This window comes from Patagioenas fasciata, chromosome 16, assembly GCF_037038585.1.
Source record: "Patagioenas fasciata isolate bPatFas1 chromosome 16, bPatFas1.hap1, whole genome shotgun sequence".
Classification (NCBI taxonomy): domain Eukaryota; kingdom Metazoa; phylum Chordata; class Aves; order Columbiformes; family Columbidae; genus Patagioenas; species Patagioenas fasciata.
The window spans coordinates 14,211,117-14,226,164 of record NC_092535.1 but is presented as its reverse complement, the minus strand read 5'-3'; the positions used below and the strand labels follow the sequence as shown (position 1 = coordinate 14,226,164).

The window sequence follows — 15,048 nt, the reverse complement described above, 5'->3', positions numbered from 1 at the left end:
TGTACTGTTGCTAATCAAGTGGAAACCTGAGCAGCTGCCAGGTCTTTTCATATGATCGTGATGAATTACTTGTATTTTGAGATGACAGTGTGTATGAATGCACAGTCCCAATTTGACACGAATTAACTTTTTATTTACGTATAGGACGAAACTAAGGATAGAAACACAAAAAACACTACTTGTCTCAATATAACTGCTGGTAATAACGTGTAAGTAGTTAAAACCTTTTCAAACAAGATTTCTAATTAGCCATACCTAACTTTGTGAAATGTTCATTAATTTAGTCATGAAATTGATCTCTGTGTCTGTTTGACAGGGATGATGTCTACAACTTTAACATCAGTGGGTTTGATGAGCCTACAATAAAGCTTGGAGTAAGAATATAACTGAAACTGATATGTTATGAATAGAATATAAAGGACCTCAGTCAAATTATGTCTACTGAGAGTATAGTTAATGTCTAAAAATTCAAATTGTATCACTAAACTAAGAGGGAAAAAAAGTTTGCCGTGTAAATACCTCCATCACTTTCAAATGTATAATGATAGATGCTGTCCTAGGGTTCTGGCCCCTTAAAGCTATTACTATGTTTTCCTTAATTAAGAATAAAAGTTTGCTAGGAGTATTGTTATCTTTAAATGTATCCTATTATCCTGAAAGCATTATTGCCTTCCTTCCAATCCTCATTGTAAAGACATCTTTGCCCATGTGTTTGAGTAAAAAGAAAGTCTAGCTAAGATAAAAGCAAAAGACAACAAAAGATGGTTTTGCTTCTTATGGCTCAGAGGAGCCCACTGAATTGGTGAAGGTAGTGAAGCAAGTGGAGGAAAAGTAAGGTATTAGTTTGAGATACTGACAGTTTCAGTCAGTTCTCGATGGTTTTAACTGTCAGCTCTGTTGTTTAATAATTCCTAAGATAGAAATCAATCAACGTAAGTTAATTGATGAATATAAGAACTGAGCAAAAAAGGCCGTAGATGTTACTGTCTGGTGGCTTGTTTAATTTTGTTTAAATTGTATAACTAATGAAAACTTTCACTTGTTTCTTACTTATTTACATGTTTAGATCCAAGAATCGCATGATACTGAACTGGGTGTTCGTACAAATCTGAACAAAAAATGGTAGGGTACTGCATCCTATTCTTCTGGTTACCATCAAGGATAGTACTGTGTGCAGTCTCCAGCATTCTGTCATGAAAATCCAGGGAATGTATGCATGACAATATTTCTCAACTGTTGTTTTTTCAAGCAATAATCATAGCTGCTGTGATCTCCTCAGCCATTTCATGGTTTTCCTTTGGGAAGCTGATAAAAGGAAAGAATGTGTTTCATGAAGAAAACAAATTTGGTTCTCTTCTTGGAACACTACAGGGATATAAGCTTCTGAATAGAGGGGGGAGTTTTTTGTTGATGATCAGCCTGCAAAGGGATGTATTGTTACTGTGTGTTCTTACTGATCATTAGCAAATATGCACATCCTTTAGGGTTTAAGGTAAATGGGTAGTTCCAAAACGGATGTGAAAACAAAAGATACGTTTGTTTGAATCCTTAATCCGCATATCACATGAATAGTAGAAATATCTAGAACAAATATGTTTAAATGTATTGTTTAAAGATGTTCTTTCTTTTTCTAATTAAGGAATGCGGATGACAGTAAAACTAGCACTGAAGTGAAAGGGAAAAAAAAAGTAAGGCTGATTTTTGTGGATCAGTATATCTTGTCTTCTTCCTTTTGAATACCAATAGTGAAAGTGAAAGATACATTAAAAGTAAATAAATTAATTGACAACTTTTTTGCTTTTTTGTAGACTAGAAACAATCAAAACAAGAAGCATCTCTTTAGTGACACAGACACAGAATACAGAGGTGATGACAGCAAGACAGATGTTAGTTGGCTACATGAATCAAATCGAAAACCTAAAGCCCAGTTAATTGATTACAGCAGAAATAAAAACTTAGGGAAACCAGTAAGCACAGACAAAAGTAAGAATTCTTTTAAAAATTCTTAAGTATGCTGCTATAAGTTTGTCCATAGATATTAACTGCACAGCACGTAATGTGCTGTGTTGCAGATACAATATGTTGTTGTTGTCTTATATGGAAGCATAATGAGCTTTCAGGTTGGTTCTAGTCATTTATAAATGTTAATTTCCAAAAAGTCTGTATTTTAACGTGGAAAATCATTGGAGGATGGGACAGGCAAAGGTTGTCAGCAAAAAAACCTTTGGTTTTTTCAAATAATGTGCTGAAGGCTGTTTACTGAATCAGTAAGTTTACAGGCATAAAAGTGATTCTATGATTGGACTGCTAAAAGCCTAAAGTGCCAACTATTTGTATATTTTGCTGATTTTTCTAACTTTATGTATTGTAGCAGCAGATAAATTCTCTGCACCTGCTTGCCATGTGGATAAACCTAAAGGCAAAAGTGCAAATAAGAAAAAGGTAAATGTAAATTTGTAACTAGGCTTGCCATACATACTTAAAATGTTTCTCACTAGAGAAACTGTTTTTAAATAATTTTTCATAAATATGTGCCATTTCTCTGTGCTTATTTCAAGATCATTTGTTAAATACAGTTTGTTCTTTATAGGTTCTCTGTTCTTTGTATATTGTCTTCAGTTAATATTTCAGGCATACCACGAGCTGTGAGTTAGAATGCTCATTACATATGCTTTGCTCTATTCCTGAACATGAACTGCTATGGAGAGAGAGTGGCACTAGTTCTGATGTAGAAGGGGGACATAGAGAAAAGCAGATGGATTCTGGTCTGGTTGTTAAGGTAGTCAGGTCAGGGTGATGATGAAGGAAACTGGTTCCTGCTCTCTATACAGGCTTTTGTTTTATTTCAAGCCAGCTCAAGAGAAAGCTTTGGAAACCCACTGCAGCTTTGCTGTAATTCAAAGCTGGCATGTATTTTGCCTCTTCACCTTTTTGACCCTTACGTTCCTGACTTCGCTGTGCCTTATCCACAGTGAAAATGTTGTTCCCAAGATGCTTAGACTGGTGATTGGACTTGCTGAGCTTTGGTATAGTTAAGATTTTTGGTTGTTTTGAAATAATGGAGGTCAAGTAATTAAATGAAGTTACCTCCCGTTTATTCTTATATATTTATTAATCATTCTGATATAAACTGAAGATGTTTTTTATTCTTTCAAAGATAAACAAAAGTAAAAAACAGAATACAATAACTGATGAAACAACAGAACAAACCACCAGACAAAAACTACCTCGAAGAGCAGCATTAGCAAAAAATTACAAAGAACCTTCCAGTTCAGAATCAGAGAGTGAAAGGCAATCTTCAGCATGCGCCTCTAAAGAGGAGAAATCAAAACGATGGGTATACAGTTGCACCTCGAAAGAGGACAAATCAAAAATGCAGGTATACAGTTGCACTTTATTCTTAAAATCCACTTCTGCCATATTTTTTGAAATCAACTCTGGTCTACTTTGTACTTAGTACTGCTGAATTTTAAGTGCCCAATATGAGCAAGTTGAAATGAATTTTATTTATTATCTAGTAGCGCCCCTTTTTACGATTCATTCATAAACTTTTTAGTAACTTAAGCAATGACATTGTGTGCTAAAACATTTTTATTATTTTAGCATAACAATGTATGTGGATAGGTCTGCGAACTTTATTGATTAAATCCTGAAGCATTGGTAGTTGCCTCCTTAAGAAGTTCATAAGAGTAGAAATTTGAGTGCTCAATTAAACAAATTTAATGCTTATTGGTCTTAGAACACCTGATATGCTTCTGAATTTAAATACTTCTAATGATGTTCATTTTTGGACCTTCTGCTTGTTCGATGGTATGTATGCTCTTTACCTTCTTATGTATAGGCTTCTATATGTTTACAAATAATGTTTATATAAACTTTATATTTTAATAGAAACATATGAATGGGAAAACCAAGGATGATTATCAGCAAAAAGAACTCCAGAATATTGTGTCTGTGGAGCCCAGGGGAGTGGCTGAGTATGTACATGAAGCAAAATCAGAGAATTCTGCAGAAAAAATGGATGTTGAAATTCCTTCATCTGAGAGCCCTGCATCTCTTGAGGCAATGAGATGTAGGTATTTTGACTTTTAATTTATAGCAATACTGTATCAAAAGTTGGAGGTTAAATGAGGATTAGAACAGTAGTACAATTTTACATTTATTTCATGCTTTTGCAATAAGAGATATCCCCCAATTCAGTGTGTACCACATAATTAAAGGAAGTGTATTAATATGTCACTAACACTTTTATAGGTTGGTGCAGTTATTTGACACCGGCAGAATATACAAGTGCAATATATAAGTGTTAGAATGAATTTGGTACCACTAAAATAGTGTGGAGGGTGCAAAAGGGCAAGTGTGGCAAGTTATCTACCAGCACTTAAAGTAAAATTCCACGTATCTGAGACTTGCAAATACCTCGAGTTGGAGCAGTTAGCAATATGGGGCTTTAACTTACCTTTTTAAACTTTCATGCCACGTGCTGACAGTTAACTGTTTTCTAGGTGCCAAAAGAATATCAGATGTTACTCAAGAACATGCTTACAGTGAAAGATCATTTAATCTTCAGGAGTCAACACCAGAAAAAGAGGAAATGTTAAACTTTGAGAAAGAAATATCTCCCAATAATTTCCATCCACAAAAAAAGAATAATCCAAGTATACGCCTAAATCAGTCTTCTGAGACGACTGTTAAAAAATTTACATTTGGGAATAAAAGTTTCTCACCAGTTTTAACTGAAGCATCTTTGGTAAGAACATTGAAGTTGCTCTACAGTTATTTGAACTGAAATTGTTCCATTCAGCTGCCAACTGTTCTATGCTTTTGTGCATCTCCTTTCAATATCTTTTTTTTTTGTTAATGTGTAGCTCAGCTTAACGACATGCAAAACTGTCAGTGGAAAACATGCAAAGGGATCTGTATCTGAAACACGTGATAATAATGAAGATTCAAGTTTCAGACATTGCTTTTCAGACACACTTTCTATTAAAGGAAAACTGCAACATATCACTGAGCCTATCAACCGAAGTAGAGAAGAGGTATGTTACGAAATCCTTTGCTCTTCAGAAGAGAGCTGCAGCTTTTCATCTATTTTATCTGCTTTACAGATGGTGAGGTTTAAGGGAAATGCATCTTTCTTAACGCTAAACGCTATATGTAATGTTTATTTGTGACCTGCTTGGGAAATGCTGCTAGTTACTTTTCAAATATTTGAGATAACTTAAGGAATTGTTTATCATATGGCTACAAGGAAAGAATTGTATCCCAAGAAGATCAGTTATGGTTAGTGTGTTAAAAAATAACATGGAGTAAATACTGTCTTCTTTACTTTCAATAAAAAATAAGTGATTAAAGTATTATGATATCTGCATGGAAAAAATCTAGAGGTGAGGAAGCGCTCTCATAGTTTTGGCATTAGTGTACTTCTCAATATAACAACTCTTGTAGCATTGGCAAATAAACTAAAGCCGCTGAATACCTTCAAATCACTTCTTGTAAGTGCTTTTTCTGGTGAAAAAAACACTAATGACTCCTTTAAGAAATAATTTTGTTTGTGTTCTGTTGCAAGAAACGGTTGGACCTTATCAGTCATTTGACTTATTGTTACCATTAATTATTAATGTGGTGAATAATTTGTTTATTCTTTCATCTAGTGAGACCTAGTAGCAATTCACGGAGTAATATTTTTTTTGTACGATAGTTGTGTTTATGTCCCTAATATAATGAAAAGCAATGTAAGGGTGGATTTCTGATGAAGACTTCTAAAAGTACTTCAATTTGGAAACTAATAAATGAATGACTTGACTTTTTAGGATTGTGTACCACCATCTCCGTCGTCTGTTTCCAGTGGAAGTAAAGCACAGTCTTGGAGTGAAGAACCTCGTGGCCCCATACATGAGTCAGGTACAAACATTTAACTTAAAGCAGAAGACTTTCTGTGGGTCTCTGTGAAGGTTAAGAGTTCCACTTAACCACAAGAGGTTCCACTTAAGTTTGAGAAGAAATTTCTTCTCAGTAAGGGTAACAGAACACTGGACCAGGCTGCCCAGCGAAGTTGTGGAGTCTCCTGCTCTGGAGGCATTCAAAACCCGCCTGGACACCTTCCTGTGTAACCTCATCTAAGTGTTCATGCTCCGGCAGGGGAATTGGACTGGATGATCTCTTGAGGTCCTTTCCGATCCCTAACATTCTGTGATTTTGTGTTCCAATGAAATCCTGTTCATTTACATCAAGTTCTCATATCTACTGAACGTGCCCTCCATAAATTCAGTGCTTATTAATGCTCATATAGTCCTCAAGCTTTAAAGCCAAGAATTTGGATCCAAAGGTTGAATAAACTCTTCTTTATCCTCCTATGTCATTGTTCTAAATAATCTTAAACATTGTTTTCATCTTTATTAAAGGACCAACTATAGAGACATTTTGTAAACGAAGGTACCAAAGTGATACAGAAAGCAATTCTGATGAAGCAGAAACAAGGAAAGAGGAGAAAAAGAAAAGAAACAGAAGAATGACTTTACAACCTAGAAAATTATTTAAAACAGGAGATGCTGTCAGTTACAGAGGTTAGTAATGGAGTGAAAGGTGACTATAGTTGTGCAAAAGTTTTAAATATCGTAACATTAAATTTTTAGCAAGATAATATCCCTAAAAAAGCATTTTACATGGTTGGGTTTTTTAAAGAAATAGAAAGAAATGCTAAGTATTTAGAGACTATATTCATCAAAAAAGTCAGAAAATTGGTATGAAAATAGAAACTGGTCTCATCTAATTGGTGAAATTAATATATATGTAACAAAATCTGTTGTAGGCCCTGTTGTAACTTCAGATAGGGTACTTTTTCAAACTAAATTGTGATGTTACCTGTTTTACTTCTCTTCAGTGTCTGAAAGCATATCTACTGTATCTGTAAATGATATCTCTGTTTTGGATGGGGAAGTCTGGGAACCTGGTTGTTCAACTGTAAGTGTATGTGAGAAGCTCCAGAAAGAATTTACAAAGAGAATCCAGGCAAGTCATTTCACATACGATATTAGTTGTGTGTGTGTGGGTGCATGTGCATATGAATGGTAGATTGTCTTACACCACAGAATTTGCTTACAAGGACACAAAAATAGCTATATCCATAGAACTTCAAGAAACCACAGAATTCAGGTTTCCTTTTATGCCTTTTTGAATTCCTTTATGTTCCTAACTCTCCCATGATTTTCTTTTCCGTGTCTGTCTTATTTTTTTTAATCCTGTCTGTTGTTTCAAGACAAGTTTTATGTATCTGGAGTAGCGATTGTACTGCATTTTTATTTTTTCAAATGATCACACCCATGAATGAATTTTATTTGCCAAAAGGAAAACACGAGCCTGAATAATGTGTTTATTCATTTAAGACAGCTGTAAGCACACATGATTTATTTCATGTGTACTTTCTGTATATTGAGGAAATATAATTTTCATATTCTAATATTTTCATATTCTAAGTTAGGTAGAATTTTAACAAGGCCAGAAACCCATGTTTATTTATACTTTGTTAACAGAAAGCATTTCCTTGAAAGATAAAGATATATTAAAAAATTGGTTTTGCTCAGTACAATCTATGATACTATGCAATTACGGTACTAAACATAATAGAAGGTTTTTTTTCCTAAAGTGAAAATGACCTGAATTTATTGTTTAAACATCTTCACAGAGCCGCTCACGGAAAGTGGATCATTTTACTAAGCAATCACTAAGAGTAGCCCATGAGCACTTGACAACAATGAGTTACCAGATTCATGAATGCAGGTCTGTAAAGAAAGATTTCTTTCGGAATACTCTTAAAATGCAATCAGTACCTTCTAAAAGTAACTCGTTTTGTTTTGGCAGGATCAGGCAGCTGGACAGATTTCATTTTGCTATCCTTGAGGAACTTGAGAATTTTGAAAAAGATTCCCAGTCCCTGAAAAACATGGAAAAAGAATTCTCGGTTTGTATTTTAATTGCTTGATCATGGAGAAGAGCAAATTCTTATGAAATCTATGGGTTATTAATATAATCTTTAACTTTAGATCATTAATTCTGATTTTAAAAGCATTTATCATTTTGCTTAAAGTTGGGTCAAATTTCAAATAGTGAATTTGAGTTGTTGGGATTGACTAATGCTATGCTCTTAGAATTTCTAGATTACCACTTTCTTTTTCTTCCTGGAGTAAACTACTACTGCTACATTTAACGGGCTGTTTACCCACCTCATGAGCCCTTCTTTCAGCTGGCCTGTATTTCAGGAACAGTGTGTAGGCATTTGAACCTGATTTGCTGTATGTTCTGCAACAAGCCAGCCAACATTATGGGTCTGCTACTTGCTGTGATGCTTTTTCCTAAGGCGTGACTTAAATTATTTGCAACGTCTGATTAAAATGGTATGCATAGTCTTTTTCATTGTTTTTAAACTGTTACACAGAACAGATTTTTGCTCACACTGGTTCCATGAAAATAGAATTGCTGAAGTGCCTCATCCTGCCAGCTCAGCTTATCATTTTTCACACTTTTGTGGTGACTGTGTAACTCCTACCCATTCTGTGCTAAGTCTGTGGTTGTATTTTATTCATATATTAGTCAGTTTTAGTTCAGAAAATATTAGTTCCTACTGATCATAATCTCTTAATATTTTTCTTTCCAGACCTTTTGGAAAAAACATACACATACTTTTAGTACATTCATGAAAAATGAGCAACAGAGGTTAGTTGGCTTCATTAATCCCAGGATGAGATTTGTGTTCTGTTCATTTGAGGTATAAATTAGGCCAACTACCATTCTCTACGCTATTTCACTTTTCCATAAAACACAGATAGTAGATGAGATGAGAAATTATGATTAAGATGTTATTTTACAGAAAAAGTGTAATTATTCTCCATCTAAATTTCTCCACTTACCTGAGGGACTATTCAAATAGTAACAATGATGGTAAAATTTATCCATCCTTTTACATATAAGTGGGTTACAAATAATGGGGTGTATTCATGATATGTGTGGAATGTTCATTTGTAGCAAAGCTGTTTGAGCTGTCTTTTATTTCTCTAGAATTCAGGTTCTTAAAACTTCATTTGAAAAGAACATCTACCATACTGTTGACTATGCAGAGCGTATTTTTACTTCAGAGGTAGGATAAAATTTTATTTTTCTTGTTTTCTGTAATTCTTCAGTTTTGCCAACAGATACTAGTATTGACTTCTTTGCAAAGAAAGTCTTAATCCTCAGCAATGTATTAATGCAATAAGTATTTTTGTAGTTTTTCATTGTCATAAAACATCCTTGAACGTAACAACATTCAGTGTTGCAGTCTTTTCTTTTTATAGATGCATCTGATGAAAGAAGACATACAAAACCTCCAAGAGAAACTTCTTAAAGAAATGGTAAATGAATCACAGAATCCCAGAATGTCAGGGATTGGAGGGGACCTCGAAAGCTCATCCAGTCCAATCCCCCCGCCGGAGCAGGAACACCCAGATGAGGTTACACAGGAAGGTGTCCAGGCGGGTTTTGAATGTCTCCAGAGTAGGAGACTCCACAACTCCCCTGGGCAACCTGTTCCAGTGTTCTGTTACCCTTACTGAGAAGAAATTTCTTCTCAAATTTAAGTGGAACCTCTTGTGTTCCAGCTTGAACCCATTACCCCTTGTCCTATCACTGGTTGTCACCGAGAAGAGCCTGGCTCCATCCTCCTGACACTCACCCTTTATATATCTGTAAACATTAATGAGGTCACCCCTCAGTCTCCTCCAAGCTCAAGAGCCCCAGCTCCCTCAGCCTTTCCTCACATGGGAGATTCTCTACTCCCTTCAGCACCTTTGTTGCCCTACACTGGACTCTCTCCAGCAGTTCCCTGTCCTTCTGCAACTGAGAGGCCCAGAACTGGACACAATATTCCAGGTGTGGTCTCACCAGGGCAGAGTAGAGGGGCAGGAGAACCTCTCTGACCTACTGACCACCCCGCTTCTAATCCACCCCAGGATGCCATTGGCCTTCCTGGCCACAAGGGCCCAGTGCTGGCTCATGGTCATCCTGTTGTCCACCAGGACCCCCAGGTCCCTTTCCCCTACGCTGCTCTCTAAGTTATCGTGTCTTAATTTTTATTCATTAAGTATAGTTGATTGTATATTGAATTACTAGAAATTGTAATTTCTATTCCCCTATAAAAAATAAAAATGAGACAGAGTCCGGGTATCACCGACATTCTACTTTAAACCTTATCTGGGTGAAAAAGCAGCAGGTAGATGTGGAAATACTGGTTTACTTCTGAGTCTTAATATGTTGAATATCGATGTGGAAAAGTATCATATTTGTTATATTAAGAGTGGTGTGTACTATGCACCAGAATTACAATACTTACTTGCAATATCATCTTCCTTTTTTATGTGATAAATGTCCTACTTTTTGTGCAGCAAGAGGAGGAGCTGTGTAATGTTCGTAGAGGGTTGCAGACGTTGTTTCAATCAGAAGACAGAATTCTGAAGTAACATTTCCAGATACCTTCCTGAAATTCAAGGTGAATGTAAACACTGTTTTATAATGTAAAATTTGACTTTTTTTTTTCTTTTTTTAATTCAAGAAAACGATTGTAATGAAAGCATATTTTGCTTAATAGTATTAAAAACTTTGTGGATAAGACTTCTCCTTTTATATGTGAGATATTTGGAATTATTTTACCAACTATGCTAAAATGCAATATGTAAATTTTTTTGATTTTTAGCACATGCTGTTTTTTAAGAAGTCTTTAAAATTTTTATAGGTTATTTAACTAACTTTCAGAGAAATAGCTTTGAGTTTCACTTAGAATCTATGTTTTTGGGCTATGTGTACAGAGGATACTTTAGTCTGATCCTGAATACAGTCAGAAAATATCCAGAGATTAAATTGCCTGTTTTGATTTCAGTCCTATTTGTCTGTGATGTTAGACTTCTATAGGAGTTTCTAAGAGAAAACAAAACTCTAAACACTTGTGGTTGAACTATGTTGCAAATAGTTGCATTAAAGATTTCAAAAATACATACTGTTTGTCTGTCGTTTTTACAACATGTCATTACTGTTTTGCTTTTGGTCTGTAATATGTACTAGTATGTCAAATAAAATGTACTGCTGCGCAAGTATTTCATGTAAGACAACAGGCAGCAAGAGGCTCTGCTGTTTGTAGCTCAGAAATATATCCTACATATTAATAGTCTATCCCATGTACTTACATTTCAGATTTCACAAGAAAACAACCAGTGCATCATAATTTACACTTCTTTGTTGCTCGGTATCAACTAGTAGGTTTCTTCTGAATATTTATGATGCGTGATTTCTGAGCTACAACTTCTCATAATTTGCTTTTAAATTAATCATAAAACTACCGTGCATTTTTTAATTCCTTAGCAACCTCTTAATCTCTTTGAACTTCCAATCCTGAACATACACTATAAACTTTTCAGACTCAGAACAATACCTCTAGTACTTTTCATTTAGTTTCTTTTTAAAAATGAGGATTGAAAACTTACAGCTCCTCAAGAAGTAACAGAAGTAGAGAATAACTCATAGAATGTGCACGTCCTGGAGCTTGTCTGCCTGAGCACATGCAGAGCTGCCTCTTGCCCATGGGACCGGCTCAGATGAACAGGGGCGCATCTCAGAGCCCGTGTCCGCTCAGCACCGCACTATTGCTGCAGGTCTCACAGGAATGTTAGCCGGTTTGGGGTAACAGCCCTTCACAACTTAATTGCTTTATATCCTTTATTTTACATTCCATTTTACCTCTTGTTTTGTCCTTTGGTTGTCTTTGACATCATACACACTTTGTCATTCCTTCCATTGTCCCCTCTACCCTCTACCTTCTGTCCTCTTCTTCTTTTGTCTCAGTTTCCTTTCTGCGTTCCTAATAATAGGTTTCTATCCAATGTGCACTGAGAGTAGAATGCAGAGTAATTGGTGCTCTTAGACTTCATTGATGGGACATGGTTTTTGTAAACAGAAATAGTTGTAAATATGAATTAATTTTAAAAACACAACACTCTGTCTCTGGAAATTATTTTCTTGAAATTGACAGTAAATAATTTGGTCTGCTCATGCCATCTGTGTAACTGTACTTAATGCTTTTCTAATTTTTCTGAGCCTCTGATTTTTATGTTTTGTTGGGTTTTTCTTGTAGACTCTGTTCACTATCTTCTCCACTAGATGGACCTCATGAGATGTTAAACTTTTTTTTACTAATCTAATTGAATTTTATCTGTCAATGAAACAGTGTTTTTCTCTTAACTGTACAAGGTTTTACAAAGTGCACTACAAGGCCCAAATTCCTTTCTTACACTCGGTGCATATCGGAAAAATAATACAACTGCTATTTTTAGAGAGGTCTCATGATAAAACAGAGGTATGAAATTTAACCGTCCTTCTGTCAGTTTTCACTCCACCCCATTAACTTCCAAAAACTTTGAGCAAGCACAACCAAATCTAACAAATGTAAAAATGTGAAGCATATTACAAGGGCTATTCGCCAAAGTGAAGTTCAGCTTAGGGATATTGAGTTTGTGGATGGTAAACCTCAGGGCTCGTTCGAAGCAGACACCTAAAGGAAACCATGGGAATTGTGCGCTGCAGGCCTGTTTCTTTTTTCAATTGCGCAAAAGCGGCACAAGGAGAAAAGCTCCCTAAGCTGAATGTGCCATCAGTGGATCCACCTGTGACTCCTGCAGTAAACGAGCGTGGTCCCTGGTGCAGGGAGTGCTGGCCGTGTCCAGCTAACCTGCTCTAACCTCTAACCTGCCGCTGAGCTCAGAGCAGTTGGCTGGTGGGGATCACGTGTGGCTCTGAAGCAGTCACAGCTTTGTGTCTTCCCAGACCAAAGCAGAGCAAAGGCTGGGATGCTTGTGTTGGAGGGAGAGCTGAGAATGTGGGAAGAAGCATAGCTTATTGCTGCATAACTACACAGTGGTTGTCGCATTAGTAATGCAGCTCATGGGTATTGTTTGAAATGTAAGAAGCTGCTCTAAGTTACCCTCAAAGTTACCCACAAGCTGGAAATCCTTAGTTACAGTAATCCTTTTGAAGATCCTGTGGTGATAAAGAAGCGTTATGATCTAGTGCATAATAACTCTAGTTCCCTTCCCAACTGTCCCTGGAAAAAGAGAGCTTTAGGAAACCTTTCCATTTCCTGCAATAATTAGTCGTTTAATTAAAGAACAAAAGTAACAAGAATCAAAAATGCTTGCAGCTGTGATTCTGTTAGACATTATATAAAAAAGAATGAAATTATAATACATTAAATTAGTTTTCAGAACATGAACTTAAGTGTTTTACAAACTAATTGTGGTAAGTTCAAAATGTCTTCCCAACATAATACTGAATGACAGTGTGTCATGTCCATTTATGTCAGAGGCCTTGGAATGGTAAAGCCTGTACATGCACAACATCTCCTTTTCCAAGATTGACTGTGGAACAGTTTGAAACAAGGAGAGTAGTAGGTTCTTTCCAGTAGCTTTACTTCAGTTTTTTTCAGCAGATGGTCCCACTCCACAGGCCATCGCTCTTCTGACTTCAGAGCGAAGTTCATCTCTGGTGTGTCTCTCTGTACGTAAGTGCTGCAGAGACTTCATCTGCAGAGTCCGGCTTTCACATAAACATCGAAGTATCCTGGACTGAACTGTAGGGAAAGACTTGGGTATTCCCTGATGTGTGTTCAGCAGCAATATCAAAAAGTAAAGACTGATTCTTCTCAGAAGAAAATTTCTATGGCCTGTGGAATCTAGGAGAAATAAGAGAGATTTTTTCAAATTACATATAAATACATATATTTTTAAAAAATTCTATATGAGATTAACAAAAAAAAGTTTTCCTTTGTTTTCAAAAAGCATTCTGTTTGAAGGTACAGTAACAGCATTGAGGAATATTAGTTGTAATTTTCACCAGCACATTTCCAGACCTATGCTATGACTGTAGTGCAGTTAGAGTCCTCAGGGCCCAGTCTAACCAGTTTACAGTTATTTGGGAGTGCAAATGCAAATATAGGTATGGAGTTGATCTTGGTTTGGGGTTTTTTTTAGGAATTAGGCCACAGTTTGTCATTGGTAGAAATGATCTTTATTGTGCAGTGATCTCGTTATTTTGCATGAGTTAAGCAATATTGAGCGGATGTTTCGAAAAATATGAGGACGTACCATTGGTTTAATGTATTATAAGAGTCTGTCTGGAATAACTATTCTCCTCCTCTGTAGGCTTGTTCTTTTGGCTGCGGTACATAATTAAAGTCCCTATCATTTGTAATGCTTTAGTGCTAATTGTAAATTGTAATTCTGTTTCTAGGCTGTACAACCTGCTTACTAGTATCCTGACCACATTTAAAAATATATCATCATAATCTACTTAAGCTCCCCAGGTAGCTTCAATTAGAGAAGGTATATCTCACTTTCAGACTTAAACTGCAGCTATTCCTTTTTTCCCCTAAATTTCATTCTAGCAGCGCAGTGATGTCTCACCATAAACATTGAGTCTGAATGCTGGAATGTAAAAAGGGCCCTAACAATTGCATGAACAGTCTATAATTCTAAAAATATAGTGCTTAGATCAATATACGTTGCATTTATGGCTCATTTATGTTCTTTTCATTGAACACCCAAAGCTCAGTTAAGCTGGAGTTCATTCCGAGTCCAGAAATAAGCATGGAAGCGTGGGTTCAGGCCCAGGTGCAGGATCCTTGCAGGACGTGAGCCTGCACACCAAGTGCCGTGATACAGCGGTAGGGAACCTATTTTAACAGCGAGCACACCTGAGGACCCTTACAGACACGGCAAGAGTACACAGTGCTCCCAGCAACTCCTCAAATTGTTTTAAGAGTAATTGTACCTGCTCTCAAGAGACCTAATAGAAATTGTAGGAAATAACTGAGAGCTGCTTCAATTTTTCTCTCACTAACAAGGTCTTTTTGCAAGTAACAGTGGCTGTGGAATCAGCTTCTCTCACATTTTTTCCCACTTAGAAAAGCGAAATGGATGTTTTTGTGCGTGTTTGAACATTGCACGTGTCGTTGGTGCTGGTACGTGGAGCAAG

The 15,048-nt window shown here is 36.2% G+C and overlaps 2 protein-coding genes across 7 annotated transcripts in view; one reads left to right on the top strand and one right to left on the bottom strand.

Moving 5' to 3' along the window:
• SYCP2 (synaptonemal complex protein 2) overlaps positions 1–11,019 on the top strand; it is a 28,139-nt gene extending 17,120 nt beyond the window's left edge. For 3 of the 5 annotated variants that reach the window (XM_071815779.1, XM_071815778.1, XM_065849799.2), the window contains 19 exons: positions 145–209; positions 317–374; positions 1,067–1,122; positions 1,640–1,688; positions 1,809–1,983; positions 2,372–2,442; positions 3,158–3,379; positions 3,892–4,072; positions 4,506–4,750; positions 4,869–5,039; positions 5,814–5,904; positions 6,405–6,566; positions 6,884–7,011; positions 7,685–7,779; positions 7,861–7,960; positions 8,654–8,712; positions 9,055–9,133; positions 9,330–9,386; positions 10,416–11,019. In XM_071815779.1, the coding sequence (XP_071671880.1) occupies positions 145–209; positions 317–374; positions 1,067–1,122; positions 1,640–1,688; positions 1,809–1,983; positions 2,372–2,442; positions 3,158–3,379; positions 3,892–4,072; positions 4,506–4,750; positions 4,869–5,039; positions 5,814–5,904; positions 6,405–6,566; positions 6,884–7,011; positions 7,685–7,779; positions 7,861–7,960; positions 8,654–8,712; positions 9,055–9,133; positions 9,330–9,386; positions 10,416–10,490 (2,139 nt within the window). In that variant the 3' untranslated portion in view covers positions 10,491–11,019. Of the gene's footprint in view, positions 1–144; positions 210–316; positions 375–1,066; positions 1,123–1,639; positions 1,689–1,808; positions 1,984–2,371; positions 2,443–3,157; positions 3,380–3,891; positions 4,073–4,505; positions 4,751–4,868; positions 5,040–5,813; positions 5,905–6,404; positions 6,567–6,883; positions 7,012–7,684; positions 7,780–7,860; positions 7,961–8,653; positions 8,713–9,054; positions 9,134–9,313; positions 9,387–10,415 lie in introns of those variants that run through there. The other 2 variants (XM_071815777.1, XR_011741654.1) reach the window with 2 other exon arrangements.
• Positions 11,020–13,152: 2,133 nt separating this feature from the next.
• The window catches only part of PHACTR3 (phosphatase and actin regulator 3), a 102,038-nt gene continuing 100,142 nt past the window's right edge, over positions 13,153–15,048 (bottom strand). For both annotated transcript variants that reach the window (XM_065850230.2, XM_065850232.2), the window contains exon 13: positions 13,153–13,747. In XM_065850230.2, the coding sequence (XP_065706302.2) occupies positions 13,732–13,747 (16 nt within the window). In that variant the 3' untranslated portion in view covers positions 13,153–13,731. The remainder of the gene's footprint in view (positions 13,748–15,048) is intronic.